Source organism: Ranitomeya imitator, chromosome 2 (assembly GCF_032444005.1).
Source record: "Ranitomeya imitator isolate aRanImi1 chromosome 2, aRanImi1.pri, whole genome shotgun sequence".
Lineage (NCBI taxonomy): Eukaryota > Metazoa > Chordata > Amphibia > Anura > Dendrobatidae > Ranitomeya > Ranitomeya imitator.
Window position 1 is genome coordinate 332,162,993 of NC_091283.1, and position 13,289 is coordinate 332,176,281.

Below are 13,289 nucleotides of genomic sequence, written 5' to 3' on the forward strand. Positions count from 1 at the left end.
TTAGAGCTTTGTGCCGCAGTCTTAGCCGTTGAGTTAGCGGAGTTCATCGCATCCGAAATGGATATCGACCTGACACAAGCCAAGTTCTACTCAGACAGCAAAGTAGTCCTGGGATATATCCACAACGAAACCAGGCGATTCTACGTTTATGTCAATAACAGAGTGCTACGAATCAGGAGATCAGTTCATCCACAGCAGTGGCATTACATACCCACAGACCAGAATCCCGCAGATCATGCAACTAGAGCAGTTGACGCAAGTCGACTAGGAAGCACAACGTGGCTCTCTGGACCAAAACTATTGTACATTGAGGAATGTTTTCCAGACACCTTCGAACTAGTAGGAGAGGACTCAGATGCTGAAATCTGCCCTCAGGTGTCTACACTTCATACAGTGACCTCTGTTATCCAGCTTGGATCTTGCAGGTTCGACAGATTCTCAAGTTGGAAGTCACTTACTCGAGCCATTACCTGCCTGACTCGTATAGCTCGCTCATTCAGGACCACCAGAACTCGTGACATGGAAAAATGTAAAGGAGCAGCAAGGCTCACTCACGAAAACCTAATCACCTTCATGGCTGAAGCTGCAACAATAATCAATGCAAGACCCCTGGTTCCAGTTCCTAACGACCCGGAGGAGCCCTTGTTATTGACTCCAGCTACTCTACTTACCCAGAAAACGGGACTGTCCAGTGCCCCTCCAGGAGGATTCGACGCTAAGGACCTCTACAAGCGCCAATGGAGACAGGTACAAAGTCTTGCATATACTTTCTGGGACAGGTGGCGCAAACAATATTTGTCTACCCTGCAGCCACGTACAAAGTGGCAATCTGCTAAACCTAATCTGAACATAGGTGACCTTGTTCTTGTGAAAGACTGTCAGATTCACCGGAACCAGTGGCCACTTGGTCTAGTTACCGCAACGTTCCCGAGCAAGGACGGCAACGTCCGCAAAGTTGAGCTAAGGATGACCAAAGGGAATGAACCTAAGACATTTTCCAGACCGGTATCTGAACTGGTCCTATTGTTGCCTTCGGAAGAAAGGAGTAGTGACATCCGTTGATGCCAGACGGGGAGTGTTCTGTCTCCGCCATCTAATATTGTTACCCTGATTATTTGCTTGCATAATTGCAGTTTCCTCAGTATACAGTATTGATATATTCATGCCTTTATTCATCTGTGATGCTTTGGCTCCCTCTAGCGGTCAGAGTTATGTTGGCAGTTCAATCTTCTGTGTTTGTATTATCCATGTCTGATTCTCCTCCTCCTTTGCAATGCATTATGGTAGCTCAGCCTCCATTTCCCTCCATTTTTCCTTTCACTTTCTTCAGTTTGCCTTCAAGGAAAGACGCTTCACTTCATCCCCCTTGCGATTGCATTGCCGGTATGTCTTTATGCTTCCTATAGATATTCCTGCTCTATATTAGCTTAGTTTAACCAGTTGTACTCCCAGTTTAGTCACTAGCTTTCTAAATGTTATGCATAATGTATATCATGTGTATTATGTATCTGTTCTATGCCATGCACTGATTCTATGTATATCATTGTTCACAGTTTCACCGCATCAATATACCACTACGTTTAATAAAGCACAGACTCAACCACAGTCTCCTTATTGGACCCCGGTATAGCGGTTTAGCTGACTGTATAGCTACGTATGAGCCTGCCTCAGCTAGTGAGGACAGAACACTGATCATCTGTATAGTACCTGTATAAGCAGGGTTCAGAGAGAAAATATCCATGTGGACATGGCAGGTGGAACAGCTTTAGTGCAAATGGCGGAGTGGTGGACTCCCCAGTTTTGTAAAAGCAAGAGAACAATTATAGAACCAAAAACACATGGGCTACTTGCACAGTGAACAAGTTTCTACAAGACTGGGGAGTCCACCACTCCTCTGTGGGCCATTTGCACTAAAGCTGTTCCATCTTGCATGTCCACAGGATAGGGATTATATACATTAGATAGGACTGCTCTATTATGGGTATACCTTGGCGATTGGTGGCGCAGCTTAATCCCTTCCCGACCTTTGACACCACGTAGGCATCATGAAAGTCGGTGCCAATCCGACCTGTGACGCCTATGTGGCGTCATGGAAAGATTGCGTCCCTGCAGATCGGGTGAAAGGGTTAACTCCCATTTCACCCGATCTGCAGGGACAGGGGGAGTGGCTGGAAACACTGATGTGCCCCCACCCCACCGATCGCCCCCCCCCCCAGCCCTCCGATCTGTGGTCCGCTCCCCCGTCCTTCTGTCCGCTCCCCCCATGCTCCAATCCCACCCCCGTGCTCCAATCCAAAACCCCCGCACTCCGATCCACCCCCATGCTCCGATCCACCCCTCTCCCCGTGTTCCGATCCACCCCCCCCCCATCATACTTACCGAGCCTCCCGGGGTCAGTCCGTTTTCTTTCCTGGGAGCCGCCATCTTCCAAAATGGCGGGCGCATGCGCAGTGCGCCCGCCGAATCGGCCGGCAGATTCGTTCCAGAGTGAATTTTGATCACTGTGATAGGTTTTATCACAGTGGTCAAAATAAAAAAACTGTAAATGACCCCCCCTTTGTCACCCCCATAGGTAGGGACAATAATAAAATAAAGAATTTTTTTTTTTTTTCACTAAGGTTGGAGTTAGAACTAGGGTTAGGGTACGGTATGTGCACACGTATTCTGGTCCTCTGCGGATTTTTCCGCAGCGGATTTGGTAAATCCGCAGTGCTAAACCGCTGTGGATTTATTGCGGTTTTTCTGCGCATTTCACTGCGGTTTTACAACTGCGATTTTCTATTGGAGTAGTTGTAAAACCGCTGCGGAATCCGCAGAAAGAAGTGATATGCTGCGAAATGTAAACCGCTGCGTTTCCGTGCAGTTTTTCTGCAGCATGTGTACAGCGATTTTTGTTTCCCATAGGTTTACATTGAACTGTAAACTCATGGGAAACTGCTGCGTATCCGCAGCGTGTGCACATACCTTTAGAATTAGGCTATGTGCACACGGTGCGGATTTGGCTGCGGATCCGCAGCAGTGTTCCATCATGTTTACAGTACCATGTAAACATATGGAAAACCAAATCCGCTGTGCCCATGGTGCGGAAAATACCGTGCGGAAACGCTGCGTTGTATTTTCCGCAGCATGTCAATTCTTTATGCGGATTCCGCAGCGTTTTACACCTGTTCCTCAATAGGAATCCGCAGGTGAAATCCGCACAAAAAACACTGGAAATCAGCGGTAAATCCACAGGTAAAACGCAGTGCCTTTTTACCCGTGGATTCTTCAAAAATGGTGCTGAAAAATCTCACACGAATCCGCAACGTGGGCACATAGCCTTAGGGTTGGGTTGGAATTAGGGTTGTGGTTAGGGTTAGGGGTGTGTTGGGGTTAGGGTTGTGGTTAGGGGTGTGTTGGGGTTACGGGTGTGTTGGGGTTAGGGTTGTGATTAGGGTTATGGCTACAGTTGGGATAAGGGTTAGGGGTGTGTTGGGGTTAGTGTTGGAGGTAGAATTGAGGGGTTTCCACTGTTTAGGCACATCAGGGGGTCTCCAAACGCAACATGGTGCCACCATTGATTCCAGCCAATCTTGTATTCAAAAAGTCAAATGGTGCTCCCTTACTTCCGAGCCCCGACGTGTGCCCAAACAGTGGTTTACCCCCACATATGGGGTACCAGCATACTCAGGAGAAACTGTGCAACAATTACTGGGGTCCAATTTCTCCTTTTACCCTTGAGAAAATAAAAAATTGCTTGCTAAAACATCATTTTTGAGGAAAGAAAAATGATTTTTTATTTTCAAGGCTCTGCGTTGTAAACGTCTGTGAAGCACTTGGGGGTTCAAAGTGCTCACCACATATCTAGATAAGTTCCTTGGGGGGTCTAATTTACAAAATGGGGTCACTTGTGGGGGATTTCTACTGTTTAGGGACACGAGGGGCTCTGCAAACGCAACGTGACGCCCGCAGACCATTCCATCAAAGTCTGCATTTCAAAACATCACTACTTCCCTTCTGAGCCCCAACGTGTGCCCAAACAGTGGTTTACCCCCACACATGGGGTATCAGCGTACTCGGGAGGAACTGGACAACAACTTTTGGGGTCCAATTTCTCCTGTAACCCTTGGGAAAATAAAAAATTTTGGGCTAAAAAATTATTTTTGAGGAAAGAAAACGTATTTATTATTTTCACGGCTCTGCGTTATAAACTTCTGTGAAGCACTTGGGGGTTCAAAGTGCTCACCTCACATCTAGATAAGTTCCTTTCGGGGTCTAGTTTCCAAAATGGTGTCACTTGTGGGGGGTTTCTACTGTTTAGCCACATCAGGGGCTCTGCAAACGCAACGTGACGTCCGCAGAGCATTCCATCAAAGTCTGCATTTCAAAACGTCACTACTTCACTTCCGAGCCTCGGCATGTGCCCAAACAGTGGTTTACCCCCACATATGGGGTATCAGCGTACTCAGGAGAAACTGGACAACAACTTTTGGGGTCAAATTTCTCCTGTTATCCTTGGGAAAATAAAAAATTGCGGGCTAAAAAATCATTTTTGAGAAAAGAAATTTTTATTTTTTATTTTCATGGCTCTGCGTTATAAACTTCTGTGAAGCACTTGAGGGTTCAAAGTGCTCACCAAACATCTAGATTAGTTCCTTTGGGGGTCTAGTTTCCAAAATGGGGTCATTTGTAGGGGATCTGCAATGTTTAGGCACACAGGGGCTCTCCAAACGCGACATGTTGTCCGCTAATGATTGGAGCTAATTTTCCATTTAAAAAACCAAATGGCTTGCCTTCCCTTCCAAGCCCTGCCGTGCGCCCAAACAGTGATTTACCCCCACATATGGGATATCTGCGTACTCAGGACAAACTGGACAACAACATTTGTGGTCCAATTTCTCCTATTACCCTTGGCAAAATAGGAAATTCCAGGCTAAAAAGAAAAAATATTTTTTATTTTCATGGCTCTGCGTTATAAACTTCTGTGAAGCACCTGGGGGTTTAAAGTGCTCAATATGCATCTAGATAAGTTCCTTGGGGGTCTAGTTTCCAAAATGGGGTCACTTGTGGGGGAGCTCCAATGTTTAGGCACACAGGGTCTCTCCAAATGCGACATGGTGTCCGCTAACAATTGGAGCTAATTTTCCATTCAAAAAGTCAAAAGGCACGCCTTCCCTTCCGAGCCCTGCCGTGTGCCCAAACAGTGGTTTACCCCCACATATGAGGTATCGGCGTACTCGGGAGAAATTGCCCAACAAATTTTAGGATCTATTTTATCCTATTGCCCATGTGAAAATGAAAAAATTGAGGCCAAAAGAAATTTTTTGTGAAAAAAAAAAAAAAAAAAAGTACTTTTTCATTTTTACGGATCAAGTTGTGAAGCACCTGAGGGTTTAAAGTGCTCACTATGCATCTAGATACGTTCCTTGGGGCGTCTAGTTTCCAAAATGGGGAGCTCCAATTTTTAGGCACACGGGGGCTCTCCAAACGTGACATGGTGTCCGCTAAAGAGTGGAGCCAATTTTTCATTCAAAAAGTCAAATGGCGCTCCTTCCCTTCCAAGCCCTGCCGTGCGCCCAAACAGTAGTTTACCCCCACATATGAGGTGTCATCGTACTCCGGACAAATTGGACAACAACTTTCGTGGTTCTTTCTCCTTTTACCATTGGGAAAATAAAAAAATTGTTGCTAAAAGATCTTTTTATTCGGACTCCCATGACAGCACTACGAGAGAGGGGATCCGCCCTTCAGGAACAGGAAACCTACAGATACAAAAGGGCGGTACCTCTCCCCATGCATCAGTTGGTTTCCTGTTCCTGGAGGGACAGGACCCTACAGATTTCATCTCGTAAGGAGCCCAGGCCGGCCGGTCGAATCTGGTAGCGGGGGGGTCTCCTACCTCGACCGGTGTGGAAAGTCCTGGAGACGCCACGGTGGTCCAGGCTGGACTGCACGTCAGTGGCGTTGGCAGCAGGGAGCAGGGTCCGGAGGATTCCTTGTCTCCAGAAGCCGGCGTTGGTATGTTTCATTTCCCCCCCCTGGGTCAGGCGGTGAGGTGCGGTGGTACAGTTGCGGCGTCGGAAGTGGAGCGCCGTCCGGAGCACTGCTGGGCATTCCCGGCGTCCTGCATCGCTCACTGAGCGTTTCCGGAACGCTGGGGCGCCGGGGGGTGGAGCCGGCAGGCGCTTCCAGTTTGCGGGGGGCTGCGCATGCGCGGTCTTTTCCAAAATGGCGGCGCCCATGGTCCGGTTGGCCGGTTTCTTCTGCATTACCACCGCTAACATCCCAGCTGCAGCCTGATCATCAGGAACCAATGGGGAACGCGCCAGGTGGCCTGCTGACCGGAATACAGGGGATATAAGCAGGTGTTGGCGATAGAACCCTGCTTTTGGCCACAGTCTCATCATGGCAGATGATGGTGAGCAGCAGCCTCAGCTTCTGGATAAAGTGCGGCAGGAAGCCGTGGGAAAGGAGCATATCAGAAGTGACCAGTCCAGCCGTAAAAGCTCGTCCAGGCAAGGATCTAGAGCTTCGACTGGCAAGGAGCCCCCTCGTGTTCCGGTACCTTTTTCATTGGCGTACACTGGTAAGTGATCTACGTGAATGTTCACTCAGTGACGCGGGCCCCTTATACTTTGTCATTCTAGGGGAAGAGAAGTGCAAAGTCGAAACATAAGGAGTGTGCCCTATGTGAAGTTCCTTTACCAGATTCCTACCCTAAAAAATTGTGTGCCTCCTGTATACAACAGACGGTGAGGTCTACAGGAGTGGAGGGGTTGAGTGACATCAGGCTAGATAGATGGTATCTCCCTTATTGTCCTCCCCTAGGTAGCGGAAGAATCTGCTTCTACGGCTAGTCTAAAGGAGATGATCCGTATGGAAGTTAAGGAATCCCTGCGGTCTTTGTCCCAGGCGGGAAGTTCAAAACAAAGAGCTTCAGTGATCTCAGACTCTTTGGAGGAAGATAAAGAGGAGGGTTCTTATGGCTCGATTCTCTCTTCCTCGTCATCAGAAGAGGACTCTGGCCGATTCTGTCTGCCTCTAGACCGGGTGGATAAACTAGTCAAATCGGTCAGAGGCACAATGGGCCTAGAAGAGCCTAAGACTCAGCCTTCCCGTCAGGAGCTAATGTTCAGCGGCTTGGAACACAAGAAACGCAGATCTTTCCCGGTGAATGATAAAATTCAAGACCTGATTCTCCGGGAATGGAAAAAACCGGAGAAGAAAGGTTCTTTGCCACCGGCTTTAAAGCGCAGGTATCCCTTTGAGGATGCGGCTGTGGATACCTGGGACAAGGCCCTAAGTTAGATGCTGCGGTGGCGAAAGCATCTAAGAATGCAGTATTACCTTTCGAGGACATGGGTTCCCTTAAAGACCCCCTTGACAGGAAGGCGGATACCTTCCTTAAAGGTACCTGGGAGATGGCAGCCGGATCTTTGAGGCCAGCAGTGGCTGCGACTTGTACAGCCAGATCCCTGATGGTCTGGCTGGAACAGTTGGAATCCCAGCTTAAAGAAGGCGCTTCCAGGAATTCTATTCTAGGTGCGCTTCCAGTGATTCAGGATGCTGCGGCTTTCCTGTCGGATGCATCGGTGGACTCGGTCAGAATGGCAGCCAGAGCAGCAGGACTCTCCAACGCGGCTCGTAGAGCCTTATGGTTGAAGTGTTGGTCGGGGGATATCCAGTCAAGATCCAAGTTATGCGCTATCCCATGTAAAGGGGAATATCTCTTTGGGCCAACTTTGGATGAGCTGCTCGAAAAGGCTGGGGATGATAAGAAAAAATTCCCTAATTTGTCATCAGCTTCTTACCGGCGTCCATTCAACAGGAGGAGATTTGGTCGTGGAAGGAAGCGCGCGTCCTCACCCTCTAGAGAAAATTTTAGATGGGAGGATAGACGCAGGAAAGGTACGGGTTACATGTTTCGCCGTTCCTCAAAAGAACGTGAGAAACCAGACTAATGACTAGCAATCCCTGTGGGAGGGAGATTGTCAACCTTCTCTTCTGCATGGACTAACATCACGGATAGTGACTGGGTCCGAGGTATTATATCGGAAGGCCTAAAATTGGAATTTGTTCACTGGCCTCGGGATAAATTTATGCTAACCCCCTTGCGTTCCTCCACTATTGAGCAGACGGCCCTAGAGTCAGAGGTCATGACTTTATGCCGTAAAAATGTACTGATTGAGGTTCCGGAGTCAGAAAGAGGAAGAGGATTCTACTCTCCTCTTTTTCTGATTCAAAAACCAGACAAGTCGTTCAGGACTATTATCAATCTCAAATCCCTTAATGAATACCTGGTTAATACCACGTTTAAAATGGAGTCAATCAGTTCTGCAATAAAGATGTTGTTTAAACACTGCTTCATGGTAGTTGTGGACTTAAAGGATGCATACTATCATGTTCCTATCCACGAAAACTTTCAGAGGTTTCTACGTGTGGCGGTGTCTATGGGAGGTATTGTTCGCCATTTTCAATTTAGAGCCCTTCCCTTCGGCCTCTCAGCGTCTCCCCGGGTATTTACTAAAGTAGTTGCGGAGGTTATGGCGCACTTACGTGAATCCGATATCCTCATTGTCCCGTATCTGGATGATTTCCTAATAGTGGGGAACTCCGTAGACCATTGCCTGGCTCAGGTTAAAACAGCTATATTTAAACTGGAAAATCTGGGCTGGATCGTAAATTACGATAAGTCCCGTTTGCAACCCCTAAAGACCCAGAGGTTCCTAGGGCTGCTGTTAAATTCCGAGTCTCAACAATGCTGTCTTCCACCTGATAAATAACTTCATATCCAACAACAGGTGTTAAAAGCAATTAATAAACCATCCATGACCCTTAGACAGGCTATGTCTTTGTTAGGTTCCCTAACTTCCTGTATCCCCGCCGTCCGTTGGGCCCAATTCCACTCCAGGCCTTTACAGTTTGACGTACTACATTATGATAGAGTCTTACAGGGTTCCTTGCAGGGTCAGATGACATTGAGTTCAGGGGTTCTTGCATCTCTTAGATGGTGGCTAGAGGAAGACAATCTGTCAGCAGGAGTTCCCTAGGTGACTCGGGTAATCACAACAGACGCCAGCCCCACGGGGTGGGGGGCACACATGGGTGACGTTGTAGTCCAGGGTCTATGGGACTCCCAGACATCGGCCTCTTCCAATCAGGAGTTGATGGCAATTGAATTCTCAATTAAGGAACTCCTCGTGTATCTACAGGGTCACCATGTCAAAATCCTCTCCGACAATCAGGTGGCAGTTGCCTACGTGCATCACCAAGGTGGAACACGCTCAGAGTCCCTGATGGAAATAGCGGACCGCCTGCTCAGCAGTACATATAAAAGGGAAGGAAAATATAAGGGCGGACTTTCTAAGTCGAAACACCTTAAGACAAGGAGAATGGTCTCTGAACACAAAGATCTTCAACCAGATTGTTCGCAGGTGGGGTCATCCAGAGGTGGACTTATTTGCCAACAAGGACAACAGGAAAGTGAAAAAATTATTTTCCTTAAATCCCAGGGAATATCCGCTGGCAGTGGATGCCTTCCTGATCAGATGGGATTTCCGGTTGGCTTATGCGTTTCCCCCGCTAAACCTGTTGCCTCTGGTGGTCAGAAAGATAAGGGAGGATCAAGCGAGAATCATACTGATCGCTCCGTTCTGGCCCCGAAGGGCTTGGTTCTCCTGGCTCAGGACCATGTCGGTGGAAGACCCCTGGGTACTGCCGGACATTCCGGACTTACTTCATCAAGGTCCGATCAACCATCCACAAGTGAAGGGTCTCCATTTGACGGCATGGTCTTTGAGAGGTCACTGTTAAAAAACAGAGGATTTTCTCCAAATCTCATTGATACCCTTATGAAGAGTAGAAAACTCATAACAACTAAAATCTACTCTAGAACTTGGAGGAAGTTTCTGGCCTCTTCAAATTTTAATATCGAAGAGGGTTTACCAATTAACCAGATTCTAGAATTCCTGCAGAGGGGGCTAGAGCTAAATCTATCCACAAGTACACTAAAAGTACAAGTCTCAGCCCTGGGGGCTCTATTTTCTTGTAACATTGCTGGTAATTATTGGGTATCAAGGTTCATCAAAGCAGCTAGTAGATCCAGACCTATACACAGGAATAGGTCAATGCCTTGGGATCTCAACCTAGTCCTCTCAGCCTTGACTAAAGAACCGTTTGAGCCCTTACATTCAGCCTCACTTAAATTACTATCCCTCAAAACAGCATTCTTGGTGGCAATTACATCTGCTCGTAGGGTAGGAGACATACAGGCTCTTTCTAGGCTCTCCCCCTATACAGAGTTTCTACAGGACAGAGTAGTCCTCAGACCAGATCCAGCTTATTTACCTAAAGTGGTCTCAGATTTTCATAGATCTCAGGAGATAGTTCTACCATCATTTCTCCCTAATCCTTCTAATTCCAAAGAGGAGTTACTCCATACGTTAGATGTTGGGAGATGTCTCTTAGAATATATATCAGTCACTGATGCTTGGAAGAGAGAGGAGGCGTTGTTTCTATCCTTCCAAGGTCCCAGGAAAGGTCTTAGAGTGTCAAAGTGCACGTTAGCAAAGTGGATTAGGGAGGCTATCTCTCTGGCTTATACTGCAGGTGGAGGTCCTGTTCCGCAGAATCTGAGGGCACATTCCACTCGGGCCATGGCTGCATCCTGGGCTGAGAGATCTGGAGTCTCCATCGACCAGATATGTAAGGCGGCTACGTGGTCATCCCCTTCCACCTTTTTCAAACACTATAGGTTGGACTTGGGGTTCTCTTCTGATCTCACCTTCGGGTTAAGGGTGCTGCAGGCTATAGTCCCTCCCTAAGGTAGTTTACATCTCTGTAATTCTCTCGTAGTGCTGTCATGGGAGTCCGAATAAAGCATTAAGCTACTTACTGGTAGCGGCATTTTTCGGAGGCCCATGACAGCACCCTTAGTTCCCTCCCTATTCACGTGGGGGTTGCACTTCCTATAGTATATATAATGAGATAGATAGATCTCACGTGTAGTATATAGTTCAATATGATGGATTATTTTTGTACATAAACTGTATATAATGTATATTTGTGTGCTACTAACCGCGGTAGTCCTCTCAGGCTCTAATATACAACTGATGCATGGGGAGAGGTACCGCCCTTTTGTATCTGTAGGTTTCCTGTTCCTGAAGGGCGGATCCCCTCTCTCGTAGTGCTGTCATGGGCCTCCGAAAAATGCCGCTACCAGTAAGTAGCTTAATGCTTTTTGTGACTAAAAAGTTAAATGTTCATTTTTTCCTTCCATGTTGCTTCTGCTGCTGTGAAGCACCTGAAGGATTAATAAACTTCTTGAATGTGGTTTTGTGCACCTTGAGGGGTGCAGTTTTTAGAATGGTGTCACTTTTGGGTATTTTCAGCCATATAGACCCCTCAAACTGACTTCAAATGTGAGGTGGTCCCTAAAAAAAATGGTTTTGTAAATTTCGTTGTAAAAATGAGAAATCGCTGGTCAAATTTTAACCCTTATAACTTCCTAGCAAAAAAAAATTTTTGTTTCCAAAATTGTGCTGATGTAAAGTAGACGTGTGGGAAATGTTATTTCTTAACTATTTTGTGTCACATAACTCTCTGGTTTAACAGAATAAAAATTCAAAATGTGAAAATTGCGAAATTTTCAAAATTTTTGCCAAATTTCCATTTTTATCACAAATAAACACAGAATTTATTGACCTAAATTTAGCACTAACATGAAGGCCAATATGTCACGAAAAAACAATCTCAGAACCGCTAGGATCCATTGAAGCGTTCCTGAGTTATTACCTCATAAAGGGACACTGGTCAGAATTGCAAAAAACGGCCAGGTCATTAACCCCTTCATGACCCAGCCTATTTTGACCTTAAAGACCTTGCCGTTTTTTGCAATTCTGACCAGTGTCCCTTCATGAGGTAATAACTCAGGAACGCTTCAATGGATCCTAGCGGTTCTGAGATTGTTTTTTCGTGACATATTGGGCTTCATGTTAGTGGTAAATTTAGGTCAATAAATTCTGCGTTTATTTGTGATAAAAACGGAAATTTGGCGAAAATTTTGAAAATTTCGCAATTTTCACATTTTGAATTTTTATTCTGTTAAACCAGAGAGTTATGTGACACAAAATAGTTAATAAATAACATTTCCCACACGTCTACTTTACATCAGCACAATTTTGGAAACAAAATTTTTTTTTGCTAGGAAGTTATAAGGGTTAAAATTTGACCAGCGATTTCTCATTTTTACAACGAAATTTACAAAACCATTTTTTTTAGGGACCACCTCACATTTGAAGTCAGTTTGAGGGGTCTATATGGCTGAAAATACCCAAAAGTGACACCATTCTAAAAACTGCACCCCTCAAGGTGCACAAAACCACATTCAAGAAGTTTATTAACCCTTCAGGTGCTTCACAGCAGCAGAAGCAACATGGAAGGAAAAAATGAACATTTAACTTTTTAGTCACAAAAATGATTTTTCAGCAACAATTTTTTTATTTTCCCAATGGTAAAAGGAGAAACTGAACCACGTACGTTGTTGTCCAATTTGTCCTGAGTACGCTGATACCTCATATGTGGGGGTAAACCACTGTTTGGGCGCACGGCAGGGCTTGGAAGGGAAGGAGCGCCATTTGACTTTTTGAATGAAAAATTGGCTGCACTCTTTAGCGGACACCATGTCACATTTGGAGAGCCCCCGTGTGCCTAAAAATTGGAGCTCCCCCACAAGTGACCCCATTTTGGAAACTAGACGCCCCAAGGAACTTATCTAGATGCATAGTGAGCCCTTTAAACCCCCAGGTGCTTCACAAATTGATCCGTAAAAATGAAAAAGTACTTTTTTTTCACAAAAAAATTCTTTTAGCCTCAATTTTTTCATTTTCACATGGACAACAGGATAAAATGGATCCTAAAATTTGTTTGGCAATTTCTCCTGAGTACACCGATACTTCACATGTGGGGGTAAACCACTGTTTGGGCACATGGTAAGGCTCGGAAGGGAAGGAGCGCCATTTGACTTTTTGAATGAAAAATTATCTCCATCGATAGCGGACACCATGTCGCGTTTGGAGAGACCCTGTGTGCTTAAACATTGGAGCTCCCCCACAAGTGACCCCATTTTGGAAACTGGACCCCCCAAGGAACTTATCTAGATGCCTAGTGAGCACTTTAAACCCTCAGGTGCTTCACAAATTGATCCGTAAAAATGAAAAAGTACTTTTTTTTCACAAAAAATTTATTTTCGCCTCAATTTTTTCATTTTCACATGGGCAATAGGATAAAATGGATCCTAAAATTTGTTGAGC

At 46.0% G+C, this 13,289-nt stretch overlaps 2 protein-coding genes across 2 annotated transcripts in view; one reads left to right on the top strand and one right to left on the bottom strand.

Annotated features, from left to right (window-relative positions):
* Positions 1-13,289, bottom strand: part of LOC138663586 (oocyte zinc finger protein XlCOF7.1-like) — a 169,796-nt gene that overhangs the window by 72,431 nt on the left and 84,076 nt on the right. Inside the window, exon 7 of the mRNA XM_069749843.1 lies at positions 4,384-4,391. Within this exon, the coding sequence (XP_069605944.1) occupies positions 4,384-4,391 (8 nt within the window). The remainder of the gene's footprint in view (positions 1-4,383; positions 4,392-13,289) is intronic.
* The window catches only part of LOC138663591 (oocyte zinc finger protein XlCOF8.4-like), a 52,137-nt gene that overhangs the window by 24,290 nt on the left and 14,558 nt on the right, over positions 1-13,289 (top strand). The window lies entirely within an intron of this gene.